The 17,118-nt window shown below is 50.0% G+C and overlaps 1 protein-coding gene across 8 annotated transcripts in view; it reads right to left on the bottom strand.

The window, feature by feature from the left end:
* Nucleotides 1-17,118, bottom strand: part of LOC105493629 (scavenger receptor class B member 1) — an 88,905-nt gene that overhangs the window by 12,314 nt on the left and 59,473 nt on the right. For all 8 annotated transcript variants that reach the window (XM_011761506.3, XM_011761483.3, XM_011761475.3 and 5 more), the window contains exons 7-9: nt 16,859-17,025; nt 8,886-9,004; nt 3,977-4,050 (exon numbers count right to left, since the gene is read on the bottom strand). In XM_011761506.3, coding sequence (XP_011759808.2) covers nt 3,977-4,050; nt 8,886-9,004; nt 16,859-17,025 — 360 coding nt within the window. The remainder of the gene's footprint in view (nt 1-3,976; nt 4,051-8,885; nt 9,005-16,858; nt 17,026-17,118) is intronic.

Here is a 17,118-nt window from a genome sequence, read left to right as displayed (position 1 = left end):
TCCTGATATCTAGTTAGGTCCCAGGGAATCACAAAAGTCCTTAAAGAGAAAAGTGGGAAGTCCTCGCCAGAGCAATCAGGCAAGAGAAAGAAAAAAGAAAAAACAAAAACAAATTGTAAAACACCTAAAAAAAGAAAAAAAAAATATTTTTTTTTTTTTTTTTTTTTGAGAAGGAGTCTGGCTCTGTCACCCAGGCTGGAGTACAGTGGCGCGATCTCGGCTCACTGCAAGCTCCACCTCCCGGGTTCATGCCATTCTCCTGCCTCCGCCTCCTGAGTAGCTGCGACTACAGGCGCCCGCCACCACGCCCGGCTAATTTTTTTGTATTTTTAGTAGAGACGGGGTTTCACGGTGTTAGCCAAGATGGTCTCGATCTCCTGACCTTGTGATCCACCCGCCTCAGCCTCCCAAAGTGCTGGGATTACAGGCGTGAGCCCCTGCGCCCGGCCAGAAAAATTAATTTTTAAAAAGAGGGTCTGGGGCGTGGTGGCTCGCGCCTGTAATCCCAGCACTTTGGGAGGCCGAGGCAGGCGGATCACAAGGTCAGGAAATCAAAGCCATCCTGGCCAACATGGTGAAACCTCTCATCTCTACTAAAAATATAAAAATTATCCAGGCATGGTGGCACATGCCTGTAATCCCAGCTACTCAGGAGGCTGAGGCAGGAGACTCGCTTGAAACAGGGAGGCGGAGGTTGCAGTCGGAGGGGAGATCGCACCACTGCACTCCAGCCTGGCGACAGAGTGAGACTCCATCTCAAAAAAAAAAAAAAAAAAAAAAAAAAAAAGGCTCAAATCCCCCAATCACAATTATTGGAGGTCTCTCGGGCCACTTAAATAGGGTATTGCACAGTGAAATGGGCTCACACTATCACCCTACAGAGGACGAAACACAATGGAAAGACAACAGATGGTACCATTCACTTTGGCTGCTTTTCTCCAAAAGACTTTGTAAGAACCAGTGGGAACTGTATGCAAGTAACATGCAACCCCACTGCCTTTACCTAGTGAGCAAGGAGCACAGAAGCTCCCCCGACAGGTCACGAGACAGCTCTGCTTCCGGCAGCTGTGTCTCTAGACTTTTCCCACGCCATCCCTCGTGGCCCTCAATTTCTGCTGTTGAGACCACTTTCCTGGAGTGCCTTGTTCCCAGTCTGCAGGGAGGTCAGCAGCTGTGCGGCCCAGAGAGGTTGGGTGAGTCCCCAGAGAGGTTGGGTGAGTGGCCCACAGCAACCAGTCCACAGGTCACTGGCAGGCACAATCCAGCTGCCCGCGTGAACTGTTTGTCAAGAATGTGAATTAGGCCCGGTGCGGTGGCTCATGCCTGTAATCCCAGCACTCTGGGAGGCGAATCATCTGAGGTCACAAGTTCAAGAACAGCCTGGCCAACATGGTGAAATCCTGTCTCCACTAAAAATACAAAAATTAGCTGGGTGTAGTGGTGAGTGCCTGTAATCCCAGCTACTTGAGAGGCTGAGGCAGGAGAATCGCTGGAACCTGGGAGGCAGAGGTTGCACTCTAGTCTGGGCAACACAGCAAGACTTTGTCTCAAAAAAAAAAAAAAAAAAAAGAATGTGAATTACCTCCCAAGAAGTAAAAATTGACAGAGCTCCTGTTAAAATTCAGATTTGGAGGTCCTTTTGAAAAATGCAGGCCGGGCGCGGTGGCTCAAGCCTGTAATCCCAGCACTTTGGGAGGCCGAGACGGGCGGATCACTAGGTCAGGAGATCGAGACCATCCTGGCTAACACGGTGAAACCCTGTCTCTACTAAAAAATACAAAAAACTAGCCGGGCGAGGTGGCGGGCGCCTGTAGTCCCAGCTACTCAGGAGGCTGAGACAGGAGAATGGCCTGAACCCGGGAGGCGGAGCTTGCAGTGAGCTGAGATCCGGCCACTGCACTCCAGCCTGGGCGACAGAGCGAGACTCCGTCTCAAAAAAAAAAAAAAAAAAAAAGAAAAATGCAGAGGATGTGGCCACAATGAGCCCACATTTCCATGGGGCCACAGTCAGCTGGTGCTGGGAAGGGGCTGTATCCTCGGCCCCAGGTCTCCTCTTCTATCTGGGTCACCCACTTGGCCCCAGTTGCATCCCAGTTAGCAGCCCAGGTGCCACGCGGTGGAACCAGAGGGAAGACTTAGGCTGCAATCACCTCTTCCATGCCTGGTGCTGTTTCCCCACCCACAAATCCATCAAGAACAAATTCCCTAAGTGGCCTCAAAATATAAAAATAAAATGCAAGGGGGGCAGTGAAGGAAGCGAGCTGACAGTTATTACTCGCTGCCGTGCTCTGACAAAGTGTTATTCTTTCCAGCCAAGAGGCATTTGACAAAGCTGAATAGACGCTTACATTCCTGCAACCCAGGGATTTTTCTAAGAGAATTTTTTTTAACGAAACTATTTCAGATATGCTAAGAAGTACAGACACTGACATAGCAACAAATCAGTGTAATCCCTCACCAAGTCCTAGCAACGTGTAATGCTACAGCAAGTGCTGGTGCGCGTGGGGAGGAACTGGAACCCTGCTGCGCTGCTGCTAAGAATGGGGACAGGGTAGAGGCTGTGCAAAAGTCTGACAGTTCCTCAAACAGTTAAACAAAGAGCTAACATAGGACCCAGCGGTTACCCCCGAGGGGGTAACCCAGTACCCCATCGGTACTACCTAAGGAAAATGAGAACAGATGTCCACACTGGGACTGACACAGGAACATTTACAGCTACATTACGCATAATGGCCAAGGCGTGGAAACAACTCAGACATCCATCAACCGATAAATAAATGTGGTCTATCCAGACAATGGGATATTATCCAGCCATAAAATATACTGATCCATGCTATGACATGGACGAACCTTGAAAACATGATGCTAAATGAAAGAAGCCAGTCACAAAAGACCAAAGACCACATAGTATGTGATTCCATTTATATGAAATGCCCAGAATAGGCGAGTCCACAGAGACAGGAAGAGGAAGAGCGGTTGCCTGGGGCTGAGCGGACAGGGAAGTAAGTGTTAAGGAGTGTGGGGTTTCTTTGGGGGGTGATGAAAATGTTCCAAAATTGATTGTGGTGATAGATGCACAATTCTGTGAATACACTACAAGTCACTGAATTCTGCATTTTATTTGAGGGGGGGATTGTTGTTTTTTATTTTTTTATTTTGAATTGTGCATTTTAAAGGGGTGAGTTTTATGGTATATGAATTGTATTTCCATAAAGCTGTTTTATTTTAAAAATCAAAAAGAGGAAATCAGTGGTCGAAAAATTCTTGTAAAATGAATAGTGAAACTAAAGAACGCTGTTTGGTAAGTTTCCATTTTCAAACATTTGGTTTTGCCAGGCTTTAATTTTTGTCACTCTGTCATGTAGGAAACAGCTTGTATTGAAGCTCTGGCTAATTGGCAGGGAGGGGGTGAATGTTAAGAAAGAAAAGTGGAGGCCGGGCACGGTGGCTTATGCCTGTAATCCCAGCACTTTGGGAGGCCCAGGTGGGCGGATCACTTGAGGCCAGGAGTTTGAGACCAGCCTGATCAACATGGTGAAACCTCGTCTCTACTAAAAATACAAAATTAGCCAGGCATGGTGGTGCATGCCTGTAATCCCAGCTACTCAGGAGGCTGAGTCAGGAGAATCGCTTGAACCTGGGAGGCGGAGGTTGTGGTGAGCCAATATCCCACCCTTGCACTCCAGCCTGGGCAACAAGAGCGAGACTCCATCTAAAAAGAAAAAAAACAAAAACAAAAAAGGGAAAGAAAAGTGGCCTTCTGGGGAAGGAATATCAGGATGCAGGTCAGGACTTGGCTCAAAACCAAGACCCCTCAGGGAGAAGATCAGCAGGGAGTGGATTCATCCTCAATAGGACCCTCTCCCCTCCCCATGCCTGGTTCCTGGGGTATGTCACTGGAGTCTGGGACCACTGGAGCACTGAGCCCCTCATCTCTCAATGAGCAATGCAGCCCCAGCTCCCAGTCCGCACTCACCCAATGCCTGCGATAGATTTCATGTAGAGGCTCAGCTGCAGTTTCACAGAGCAGTTCATGGGGATTCCTGTGACCTGCGGCAACAAACACAGTGAGGAGACTGGCCACCCCCAGCTCCAGGGACACCACCAAGCCCTCCTCTCCCTGGTCTCAGTCAAGAAGGTGGGCGTCCCAGCTAACTGCCCAGTGGAGCTTGCTTGTATCTGACCTGAAACAAGCCACAGGCTGGGGGAGGGTCCATGGTTCTAGAAATGCTGGGCAGGTGCATTGGGATCTCCTCTCCTGGTTCTAACCCCTTATAGGGAAACAAGTGCTTCCCACACGGTTATGTTACAGCCTCAAGAGGTGCCTTCTATAAAGCAAGCATGTCCCAGGGTGGAAAAAACCTAATCACTTTCACCTGTCCTCCTAAGATGGTGTTTCCCCAAGTGCAGAATGGCAATTTGTCGATGCTCCCTCTCAACCTCCACATTCAATAAAACGGACAAGAATCCCTTCTCAATTCACTCCCAACTCCTCAGGATCATTTTCAAGAGTAGTCTCAGCCAGGTGTTTGCATGGTCTTTAATGCCCCTCTAATACACCTACACAAAATCTCCACTTTTAACACTGGTGCAGAGAGTTGGCCCCAGGTTCACCCCTGCTGGCAGACAACAATATTTTACATAGAGCCTAATATTTTTTTCCTTGTTCATTTTTATGGTTGTCTTCTTTCTTTGGAGAATTTTGTAATTTCCTATTTGAGGTAGTAATAAAAACCTTCCCTTGTGCAGAAATTTATTTTTATTTTTGTTTGTTTTTGAGACAGAGTCTCAGTCATCTAGGCTGGAGTGCAGGCAACCTCTGCCTCCTGAGTTCATTGCCCTGCCTCAGTCTCCCCAGTAGCTGGGACTACAGGTGTGCGCCATCACATTCGGCTAATTTTTGTATTTTTAGTAAAGACAGGTTTCACCATGTTGACCAGGCTGGTCTCAAACTCCTGGCTGCAAGCGATCTGCCCACCTTGGCCGCCCAAGGCGGGATTATAGGCGTGAGCCACCGCGCCCAGCCTATTTATCATTATTATTATTGTAGAGACAGAGTTTTACTAGGTCGCCCAGGCTGGTCTCAAACTAGCCTTAAGTGATCTTCCTGCCTCAGCCTCCCACAGCACTGGAATTACAGCCATGAGCCACTACACTCAGCTCTTTTTTTATGAGACTTTTTTTTAAGTAAATAACAGAAGTGACACACATATGTCATCAAAAACAACAGGAAGGTGGTTCCAGAATGAAGTCAGGAAATGATAGTGGAAATAAAACTAGATTTGAGGTCAGAGAACTGTATTTGGTTCTTCTTTACTGAGAGTTGCTTCCTCATCTGTAAAACAGAGGGAACTCTCCCCACCTGACAGAATATTTGCAAGGGCAAAAGTAAGGTATGCAAGAGAGCCACACTCGGGGCCATAAATGCCTGGGTTATTATCACATACACTGTAAGGAAAGGATGTTTTCTTCATTATGGCCCAGGATGCTGAGGCCCTTCCAGGCCCCTGTGGTAAAAAAGAGCTCATCAAAGACCTCACTTATGCTCACAACTGGGGAGCACTTGCCCTTGAGAGCCTGGTGGGATGGGCGTGAGTTCACCCATGAGTAGAACAGAGTTCACATCGCAGGCCTGAAGCTGCTCTCCTTAGGAATTCTGCTGGCATCTGGGAGCCCAGATTTCAGGGGGGTTCCCAACCATCCCCTAACTGATGAGAGTAGTTCACTGGGCCGAAATTATCTGTACAAACAGTATGGTTCTTGCTCAGCACCTGCTTTCCTTCCCAGAGTCTAGAATTTTGGTACCTGCCAGGCAGAGGTGCTCATGTGACTGGCCCCTAGCAAAACACTGTGGGCACTGAATTTCTAACGAGCTTCCCTGCTAGACAACATCTCCTACATGTTGTCATAACTCATTGCTGAAGACATTAAGTGCATCCTGTAGGACTCCCTTGGAAGAGGACTCTGGAAGCCCCAGCCTGACCTCCCCCGACTTCACCCAAGGTGCTTTTTCCCTTTGCTAATTTTGCTTTGAATTCTGTCGTTATAATAAGTCTCAGCTGTCATACCACCATAGCGGCGTCCTGTTGCGTCCCCTGTCCCCATGCCCTCCCCCAGTTTCAGGAGCAGAAAAGTGGCCACACGGAAGCAGCTTCCAACACGCATTTGGTTTTCAAGGCTAATGGCCAACAGGCAGCAAGCTGATCTCATGATCCCCTCCCCAACGTGCCCAGCTCAAAAAACAAAGAAATAAAGGCCACTTCCTCTCCCTTCGGCCTCAAGCTGATCTGGAGGTAGAATTGGACGCAGCAGCTAAAGTGGCTGCGGCAAAACAGCTCTGTGCCTCTCTGGGCTCCCAAACTTAACCCCCTCTTTCTTGATGTGAGGGGGAGAAAAGAAAATCCCTGCCCTGAAAGGACAGTGATCAGTGAGAGCACACAGGAGACGGTGTGCATGGCGGAATTCTCCGGAAGCCAGCAGAGCAAGAGAGGCCGGAGAAGAAATTAACTAAAAGACGGAAGGCAGAGACCAGGCCTGCGGCCGGGGCCGAGAGGGTCTAGTCAGTGGCTAAGGAGGCCTGGGAGGACAAAGGAAAATGGTGCAGAACAGCGTCTGCCGCAGAGCTTCGGGAAGGGCCTGAGATGCGCAGCACTGTGGCAAACGCATGGAGCTTCCTCAGACAACGAAAACCAGAACTACCATCGGATCAGTGATCCACTGCCGGGCATCTGCCCAGAGGAAATGAAATCAGTGTGTCAAAGAGACAGGGGCACTCCCATGTACACTGCAGCCAAGATACAGAATCAAGCGAAGTGTCTCAGTAAATGAATGGGCACCGCAAACATGGTGCACACACAGTGGGATACTGTTCAGCGTTTAAAAAGAGGGAAATCTGGCCGGGTGCGGTGGCTCACACCTGTAATCCCAGCACTGTGGGAGGCCGAGGTAGGCGGATCACTTGAGGCCAGGAGTTCGAGACCAGCTTGGCCAAGATGGTGAAATCCCATCTTTACTAAAAATACAAAAATTAGCTAGGCATGGTGGTGTGTGCCTTTAATCCCAGCTACTCTGCAGGCTGAGGCAGGAGACTCACTTGAACCCAGGAGGCGGAGGTTGCAGAGAGCCGAGATCATGCCACTGCACTCCAGCCTGGGTGACAGAGCAAGACTCTGACTCAAAAAAATGAATAAATACATAAAAACAGGGAAATCCTGTCATTCGTGACAACATGATGAACTTGGGGGACACTGTGCTAAGTAAAATAGGCCAGGCACAGAAAGGCAAATACTGCATGACCTCACTTGTATGTGGAATCTTAAAAAGTTGAATTCAGGCCAAGCGCAGTGGCTCACGCCTATATTCCCAGCAATCTGGGAGTCCGAGGCGGGTGGATCACCTGAGGTCACGAGTTCAAGACCAGCCTGGCCAATGTGGCAAAACCCTGTCTCTACTAAAAATACAAAAATTAGCCAGGTGTGGTGGTGTGTGCCTGTAATCCCAGCTACTCAAGAGGCTGAGGCAAGAGAATTGCTTGAACCCAGAAGGCGGAGGTTGCAGCGAGCCGAGATTGTGCCACTGCACTCCAGCCTGGGTAACCAGAGTGAAACTCCATCTCAAAAAAAAAAAAAGTTGAATTCATGGAAGCAGAGGGTAGAATACTGGCTAGCAGGGGCTGGGAAGGCAGGGAGGGGGAAGTCAGTCAAAGGATACAAAATTTCAGTTAGACAGGAGGAATAACTTTAGGAGATCTGCTGGACAATACAGCAACAGTCAGTGTATTGTATTATACAATACAACACAGTGACTATAGTGAATAGCAATGTATTGTATACTTGAAAGTTGCTGACCGTAGATTTTAAATGTTCTCACCACTAATACATAATCAGTATGTGAGGTAATACATATGTTAATTGGCTTGATTTAGGCATTCCACAAGGTATATGCATATATCATAACATCATGTTGTACACCTCAAAAATAGACAGCTTTTCTTTTTCAAGTTAGAAAACTAATTTTGGCTGGGCATGGTGGCTCATGCCTGTAATCCCAGTACTTTGGGTGGCCGAGACAGGAGGATTGCTTGAGCCCAAGAGTTCAAGACCAGACTGGGCAACATGGCGAAACTGCATCTCCACAAAAAATACAAAAATTAGCCAGGCATGGTGGCACATGTCTGTAGTCTGGGCTACTAGGGAGGCTGAGGTGGGAGGATCACCTGAACCCAGGGAGGTCGAGGCTGCAGTGAGCCATGATCATGCCACTACACTCCAGCCTGGGCAACAGAGTGAGACCCTGTCTCAAAAATAATAATAATAATTTTGTTAAAGGCCCATGGGAGAGACCACAAGTGCCCACTCAGGAAACAGAAAACCACAGATTTCTGAATCAATGGTAGCAGCCACCAAACCCAACTGGGCATATTTTACAGAGAACAGAGGCGCCAAGAGAAGAGGCTACAGGCTGAAGGCATGTCCTTGGGAGGGCCACATGTCCAGCTCTCTGCTTGTAGACAGAACTTCACACGGGACAAATTCTCTGTGTGATTTATCTGCAAGATATTCCAGGCTTTTCTTGGTACCTGATCTTTATGGTATCTTGACACATCCAGAGGGCTGCCTCCAGCTCACATGTAGGAGACACCCCAGCTGATAAGTTCTAATTAATTTACTGTCTTAGGGCCCATTTATAGAACCCGGTACAGGGATCATAAAACCCGTGAACTATGGGGTCGGGGTGAAAGAAGGAACTTCGATGGCTCGAGATTCTAGAAGCCAGGCTTCCACCACCCCAGCCCACAGCAGCTCTGTGCTTGGGAAGAGAGGAGGCAGCCAGGTGTGCTCCGACCAGGAATCGCCCACCCCCCACAGAGGATGGCAGGGGCTCACCGGGTGGATGTCCAGGAACAAGGAGTGTGCCTCCTGGTTAGGGTGCAGGCCAGTCACCGCTTCTGCCAGGACCGGGTCCGCGTTGAGGAAGTGAGGATGGGAGAGAAACAAGGGGGCACCTAGAAGACAGAGGGGTGGGGAGGGGACATCAGACAAGGACAGTGCATTGGCAGGTCCTGCCAGGCCGTAGGTCTGCACAGAGCTGCGGTCTGCAGAGCACCCCCGTGGCAATGACAAGATAACCAGACAGAGAGGATCCCTTCCTCCATTCTGTAAAAAGCCCCAGGCCCTACCATGAGGGACAAGCTCTGTGCCAGAGAAGGGGTGAGGCAGGAGCCGCTGATTCTGACAGGAGAGACCAAAAGAAGGAAGAGGCTCTTAACAGGAGCCAAGTGAAGGAGGCCCAGGAAGCACATTGCAGATGGAAGGGAAGGTGGAAGCAAGTGCGGGGAGGGGGAAATGCATGGTGCACGAGGGTGCTAGGGAGGCAGGGATGGACAAGGCAATGCCAGATTTGAACTTGGGTGTAGGGAGGGGAGCCTCGAGCACAAGTCAAGGAACCCACACTGGCCCTTGCAGGCCACGCAGCAACAATCAGAGCTCAGGTGGTCAGGTCTCCCTGCGTCCACAGGAGTGTGTCCTGTAGACACACCTGCTACAGATATGAGCTCAACCTCACCACTGACCAACCAAACCAGGCAAACACTAGCTCACCCTCCGGACAATGGACAACAGGCCTGAAGGACAAGTTAACAAGGAACAGCGAGCGGGCCTCTCTCAAAAGCTCACAAGGGCCAGGCGCCATGGCTTATGCCTGTAATTCCAACGCTTTGGGAGGCCTCAGCAGGCAGATCACTTGCACCCAGGAATTGGAGACCAGCCTGGGCAATATGGCAAGACCCCATCTCTACAAAAAAAAAAAAACACAAAAATTAGCTGGGCATGGTGGCACATGCATGTAGTCCCAGCTACTCAGGAGGCTGAGGCAGGAGAATCGCTTCAGCCTCAGAGGCTGAGGCTGCAGTGAGCCATGACCGTGCCACTGCACTCCAGCCTGGGCAGCAGAGCAAGATCCTGTCTCAAAAGAAAAAAAAAAAATTTTTTTTAAAAGCTCACGAGGATCCAGATGGTGCTAATCTACTGACAGAGCCGACAGGTGGTGACCAGGGGCTGGGGAGGGGGCGGGGAGTAACTTCTGATGAGTCTGGGTCTCCTTTTGGGGTGATAGAAATGTTCTGGAACGAGATACAGGTGATGGCTGCACAACCTTGTGACCCTGCTAAATGCCACTGAATCATTCACTTTAAAATGGTTAATTTTATGTTACAAGAATTTTGCCTCAATAAGAAAGGAAAACAAAACAAAACAAAAAACCCGAATTAGAGGCCAGGCATGGTGGCTCACGCCTGTAATCCCGGCACTTTGGGAGGCTGAGGTGGGTGGATCACCTGAGGTCAGAAGTTCAAGACCAGCCTGGTCAACATGGTGAAACCCCATCTCTACTAAATATACAAAAATTAACCAGGCGTGGTGGTGGGTGCCTGAAATCTCAGCTACTTGGGAGGCTGAGGCAGGAGAATCGCTTGAACGCAGGAGGCAGAGGCTGCAGTGAGCCGAGATCGCGCCTTGCGCACCAGCCTGGGCAACAAGAGCGAAACTTCATTCCAAAAAAAAGACCAGGCGCAGTGGCTCATGTCTGTAATCCCAACACTTTGGGAGGCTGAGGCGGGCCGATCATGAGGTCAGGAGTTTGAGACCAGCCTGGCCAACATGGTGAAACCCCATCTCTACTATCTCTGCTTTTCTTAGCAAAGCCAGGCATTGGTTTGAAATAAAAGCTGGGATTATCGATGTCGGGCTTCCTCTTTCTCAGTCCTTGTGCATCCCTGCCCTTCAGGTTTCTCAAGCATCATTCATCCCAGTACCTTTTCAATTTCATCACATCTGAATGCCCCCTGCACTGTTATATAATGTGCTGCTCTGAAACAACTGCCAATGCCTTCCTTAAATCTCTGTATTTTAAAGGGAAGCTTTACAGCTGTGCAAACACTTGCCGCAATTAGAAAGTACATATTTGGGCCAGGCACTGTGGCTCACACCTATAATCCCAGGACTTTGGGAGGCCAAGGCAGGCAGATCATTTGAGGTCAGAAGTTCAAGACCAGCCTGGGCAACATGGTGAGACCCCCGTCTCTACTAAAAATACAAAAATTAGCCGAGCATGGTATGGGCCTATAATACCAGCTACTCGGGAGGCTGAGGCAGGAGAATTGCTTGAACCCGGGAGGCAGGGGTTGTGGAGGCTGCAGTGAGCTGAGATCGCATCACTGCACTCCAGCCTGGACGATAGTTTCCAGAGGATGCAGTAAGCCAAGACTGCACCAATGCAATCCAGCCTCAGCGACAGAGCAAGACTGTGTCTCAAAAAAAAAAAAAAAAAAAAAGGACATATTTGAATAAACACTGAAAAATATTGAAATTGTAAGTTCTAACTAGAACCTGTTACTGCACGAGGCTTTAACTGAGAGCCCTGCTCTTTTTCTGTTAAAAGAAAAAATAAAAAAGGTTGATGAGTGTAGAAGGCTCTTCAAGTCCTCAGCATCAACAGAGACCTTCTCCTGCACGTGATGGCAAGGAGGAAAAGAGGATGGACCCAGAAGCTCTCTCTCACCTCCTTGGAGCTTCTGAAGCCATCCCGAGCACCCGCAGGGACAGTGTCTTCCACAATTTGGAAAACGCTGCTTCTCATGCCTCCTCCGTGGAGGAGGCAGCCACGGAGCCGGACTCTGGAGGAATCTCAAGCAAGCCCTGGCCTACCCGCAGCCCCAGGTGGAGACTGAGGTGGGATGAGGCAACTTGTCAGCCCCCGCCCTTACTTCAGAGGCTGAGCCTGCATGGACCCACGCACGTGTTTCTTCCAATTTTATTACCAAACACACCGAGAGAGATCTTCCCAGCAATAAGTGGTAATTAATTTATAGCTTTATGGCATACCTAGCCAGACATAATTGCCCAGGATTGCCACGGATGATAATTAATTGGCTCTATGAGGCAAGTCGGACGCCCTCACGCAACAGGGAGGTTTGAGATGAGGGAGTTGTCTGAGTTCAACAGATTTCAAGGCCCAGAAAGGCAAAGCCATGGGTACCTTTACTCTTTAGATAACATGCCACAGAAACACAGACACAGGTGACCAAATGACATGTGTGCACCCACGAATGCCCACGATGGAACACCACGCAGCAATGAAGACGAGGAGCTACAACCACTCACAACGTCACAGACAAATCGCACCAGGGTGCTAAGGGGTGCACAGGCCAGAAAAGGAGGGAAAGGAATCCAGGTTTATGGGCTATTCACGTGAAGATGCAAACCAGCTGAGCTCTGGGGCTGGACGCCAGGGTGGTGGGAGGACTGCGAGGGGCATCCAGGGCCTGTCATGTCTGTTTCTCGGTCAGGGTGCTGGCCAAGAAATGGTGCATTCACTTTGTGAAGTTTCAAACCGCACACGTCAGCCAGGCGCAGCAGTTCATGCCTGTAATCCCAGCACTTTGGGCGGGAGGATCGCCTCAGCCCAGGACTTCAAGACTAGCCTGGGCAATATGGTGAGACCCCATCTCTAAGGAAAATTTAAAAATCAGCTGGGCATGGTAGCAACCACCTGTAGTCCCAGCTACTCGGGAGGCTGAGGTAAGAGGATCATTTGAGTGATGGAAGTCAGGCTGCTGTGAGCTGTGATGGCACCACTGCACTCCAGCCTGGGTGACAGTGATACCCTGTCTCAAAAAAAAACAAAGCAAAAAACCCCCAAAACTGCATGAGTCATCTGGGAACTTATTTGTATCTATGTATATTTTATTTAGAAGCAAAAACTAAGCCCAGGCAAGATGGCACAACACCATCTCTACAAAAAAATTTTAAAATAAGATAAAATAAATTAGCCAGGTGTGGTGGTGTGTACCTGTGCTCCCAGCTACATGGGAGGCTGAGGTCAGAGAATCATTTGTGCCCAGGAGGTCAAGGCTGCTGTGAGCTGTGATTGCACTACTGCACTTCAGCCTGGGCAACAGAGTGAAACCCTATCTCAAAAATATAAATAAAGAAAAGAAAAAACTTTATTTAAATAAGTATTTTAAAATTCCCTTGTGCTTTTGAAATGCTTTTGGCAGATATGGTAAGAGAAGACAGGGCACACCTCATCCCAAGCCCTTGGAGGGGATAGGCATGTCATTTCTCTCCCTTCTCCTGGTACCTACACCCCTACTTACACCTTCCCTACTTTCAGCCTTGTGCTTCCAGTGGGGCCAGCTCACCCAGGAGCCAGCTGATCATGTGACACATGCCTGGCCAATCAGCATAGTCCACCTCAGCTACCGTGATTGGTTTACAGCTGGGCATGGGTGCCAGGCAGACCAATTAGAGCAAACCCTGGAACTTCTGCTGGAGTGAAGGAAACATAGGTGGCCCCTTTCTGCAGGACTCGGAGCTGGGCAGAGGTGAGCCTGGAGCCTCCGCAGGCAGCCAAGAGGGAGAGCCTGCTTGGCAGCAAAGCCAGTCCGGCAGAAAACTGAGCTGGGACTTGGCAGAGGCAGCTTCCAGGCAACATCTAAGTTCTGGATTTGTGCCTAATACAGGGATCTGCCCTGGAATTTTTCATTACGCAAACCAAGAAGTGCCCTTTTGGCCTAAATCAAGTGGAGTCCAGCATCTGCCACTGCGACAGTTGCTGTAGCACACCTATTGGGTGTGTAACATCCTCAACCTTACTAGCAGAAATCCCCGCTGATACCAGCAAAGAATGAAGCAAGCAGAGGCCATTGCCCAGGCGGGCCAGACAGGACCAGGAGACAGCAGCAGGCGACCCAGGCCCCAGCTCCAAACCGTTTGCTCACAGGTTGCTCCATTCTGCCTGAAATGGGGGAAAGCATGCAATCTGTTTACAGTCCCTCCTCCTGACCCCCGCTGCAGACCAGTCCTTTCGAGTCGCTGTCTCCAGCTGGAGGACGGGGCTTCAACCAAAAAGGCTCCCAGAAGGCAAGACACAGTCAAATAGAGGGCCGCTTCCGGTCCTACCAACCCTGTGACCTTGGTCGCATCCAGCCTCAGGCCTCGATTTCCTAAGTACAGAACACATTCACCATCCCTATATTCAAATACTGTATGAGTATCCATTACATGCGGGGCACAGTTCTAGAAGCTAAGAATAAAACCAAGAAGAGGAGCTTGGGGCCCTGACTACAGGGATGACAATGAATGGAAAGGGCAATGAGTAAGAAGATAAAATCCACAGTCCATGATTTCAGGGAGCAATGAGCACCAAGAAGACAAGAGGAAGCCATAGGGAGCAGCGGGCAGGAGAGGGGGCAACTTTAGAACAGGAAATCAGAGGAGGCCTCCTGGAGGAGGTGGCATTTGCATGCCGACCAAAAGAAGGTGAGGGAGGATCCACTCAGAAGTCCAGATAAAGAGCTCTCCAAGCAGGGGAAGCAGCCCACGCAAAGGCCCTGAGGCAGCACTGACCTTGGTATATTTTAGAAAAAGGGTGAAGCCATCAGGGCTGGAGAATAATGAACAGGGGACGTGTTGGGAGAAATGAAGTCAGAGAGGCCGGTAGGGGCTGGATCCTGCAGGGCCCAGGGCCATGGTAGGAGTTTGGACTTCACTCTGAATACAGACAGAGCTGCCAGACATTTTGAGAGTACAGTGGCAATCTCCATATTTTTTGAGATGGGTCTTGCTCTGTTGCCCAGGCTGGAGTGCAGTGGGGTGATCACAGCTCACTGCAGCCTCGACCTCTGGGCTTAGGCCATCCTTCCACCCCAGCCTTCCACGTAGCTAGGACTACAGGCGTGCACCACTATGCTTAATTTTTTTTTTTTTTTTTTTCTAGAAAGAGGTCTTGCTGTACTGCCCAGGCTGTCTTGAACTCTTGGCCTGAAGTGATCCTCCCACCTTGGCCTCTCACAGGGTTGTAATTACGGATGTGAGCCACCATACCCGGCCGGCATTGTTAAAAGATCCCTTGGCTGCTGTCGGAGTGCTACAGAACTTCCTATGATGATGGAAATGTTCTCTATGTGTGCTATCCAAGACACTAGCTGCTAGACACACATAGCATATGAGCATTTAACTTCCGGCCACTGCAACCAAGGAACTGCCTTTTAATTTGATTTTGTTTAAATCAATTTCAATTTAAACAGCCGCAAGAGGCCAGCAGTGACCGCACTGGATGGTCTAGGGGATGGATGGTACAGCGGCAATGCTGCGTTGAGGGATGGGCTACTGAAAGGACTGGATCACCAGGAAGGACGTGTCCGTGGGCTGGACAATGAGGCGGGGGGTTGGAGTGGGTGGCAAGAGAAAGGAAGGAGTGAGGACTCAACCTGGAGGTAAAGCCATCTGGGCTTGTTGACACACTGGAAGAGCCGGGTGAGAACAGGGAATCAAACTGACACCCGAGGGTCCAAATTGAGCAACTTGAGGCGGGGGTGCCTCAGGGACTGGCACATAATTGAGACACACCAACAATGTCAGGGGACACAACTCTAGCAGCAATCATCACATCTGCCTAGCCGCCCACACCGTGGAACAAGAGGATGTTATGTAACACACAGACCCTCGCCAGCCTCTTTTCATCTCAGAATGGGTGAAGGGTCCTTCCCACCAAGCCTCACTCTCAAGTTCCAAATCACGGTGTGGGAGGGCAGAGGAACAGCCCCCTAGACACGTCCATGCCCTAAGCCCCAGAACCCACGGCTATGCCAGGTCACAGGGCAAAGGGGCACTGGGCCTGCTCAGCAGCTGCCTTGAAGGTTCAGAAATCGGGCCAGACACAGTGGCTCATACCTGTAATCCCACTGCTTTAACAGGCAGAGGCAGGTGGATCACTTGAGGCCAGGTGTTTGAAACCAGCCTGGGCAGCATGGTGAGACAACATCGCTACAAAGAGTTTACAAAAATAAAATGAGCTAGGTATCGTGGCCCACACCTGCGATCCCAGTTACTCAGGAGGCTGAGGCAGGAGGATCGCTTGAGCCCATGAGGCCGAGGCTGCAGTGAGCTATAATCGCACCACTGTACTCCAGCTCTAGGCTACAGAGTGATACCTTGTCTCAAAAAATAAAAATAGGCCAGGCGCAGTGGCTCACACCTGCAATCCCAGCACCTTGGGAGGCCGAGGCAGGCGGATCACTTGAGGTCAGGAGTTCAAGACCAGCCTGGACAACATGGTGAATCCCCGTCTCTACCAAAAATACAAAAAATTAGCCAGGTATGGTGGCGCACACCTGTGGTCCCAGATACTCGGGAGGCTGAGGTGGGAGGATCACTTTAGCCTGGAAGGAGGAGGTTGCAGTGAGCTGAAATGGCACCACTGCATCCAACCTGGGTGACAGAGTGAGAGTCTGTCTCAAAAAAAATAAATAAATAAACAAGATGGGGAGATTGTCCTGGGGTATCCAGGAGAGCACGATGTGGTCTTAAGGGTTCTTAGAACTGGAAGAGGGGCAAAAGAGGGAGCAGAGGAAGAGATTTGAGGACACAGTGGATCAGAAGGATGCTGTGTTGCTGGCCTCAAAGGTGGAAGAAGGGCCCAGGAGCCAAGACACACAGAGAGGCCTCTAGAAGCCAGAAAAGGCTGATGCAGATTCTCCGAGAGCCTCCAGAAGGAACACAGCCTCCTTGATCTGAGTGCAGTGAGACCCATGCGGACTTCTGAACTACAGAACTGCAAGATAACCAGTGCGTGTTGTTCTAAGCCATGAAGTTCATGGCAATTTATTGTGGTAGCAACTAATAGACCTGGCATTTCTTCCTTTTCAAATCATCTTCCTGCGGCCTCGTTATCTTCAGCCTAATGGGATTATCAAGAGTACAGAGGCCAGAGATTCAGCAGACAGCACGGGGCAGATAAACCCTCAGCTGGCCCCACCCTCGCGCCCTCCCGCCATCCCAGCACAGGGGACAGCACGTACTGAACCTGCAGGTGCTGACGTTCTGAATTCCAGACTCCAGGCACGGGCAGAAGCCTTCGTTGGGTGGGTAGATGGACCCATTGGCAAACAGGGTTTTGGGAGCCACGAAGCGATAGGTGGGGATGCCTTCAAACACCCCTGGCTCCTTGTACATTAGCTTCATGGACCTGCAGGGGACAGACAGGGTGAGAGGGGACACTCAAACCCGGCAGCCAGAGCCAGGCCCTGCCGAAGGCTGCCAAGATCCAGTCACTTCTCCC

The sequence above is a fragment of the Macaca nemestrina genome, chromosome 10 (assembly GCF_043159975.1).
Source record: "Macaca nemestrina isolate mMacNem1 chromosome 10, mMacNem.hap1, whole genome shotgun sequence".
Lineage (NCBI taxonomy): Eukaryota > Metazoa > Chordata > Mammalia > Primates > Cercopithecidae > Macaca > Macaca nemestrina.
This window is presented reverse-complemented; position numbering and strand designations above follow the sequence as displayed.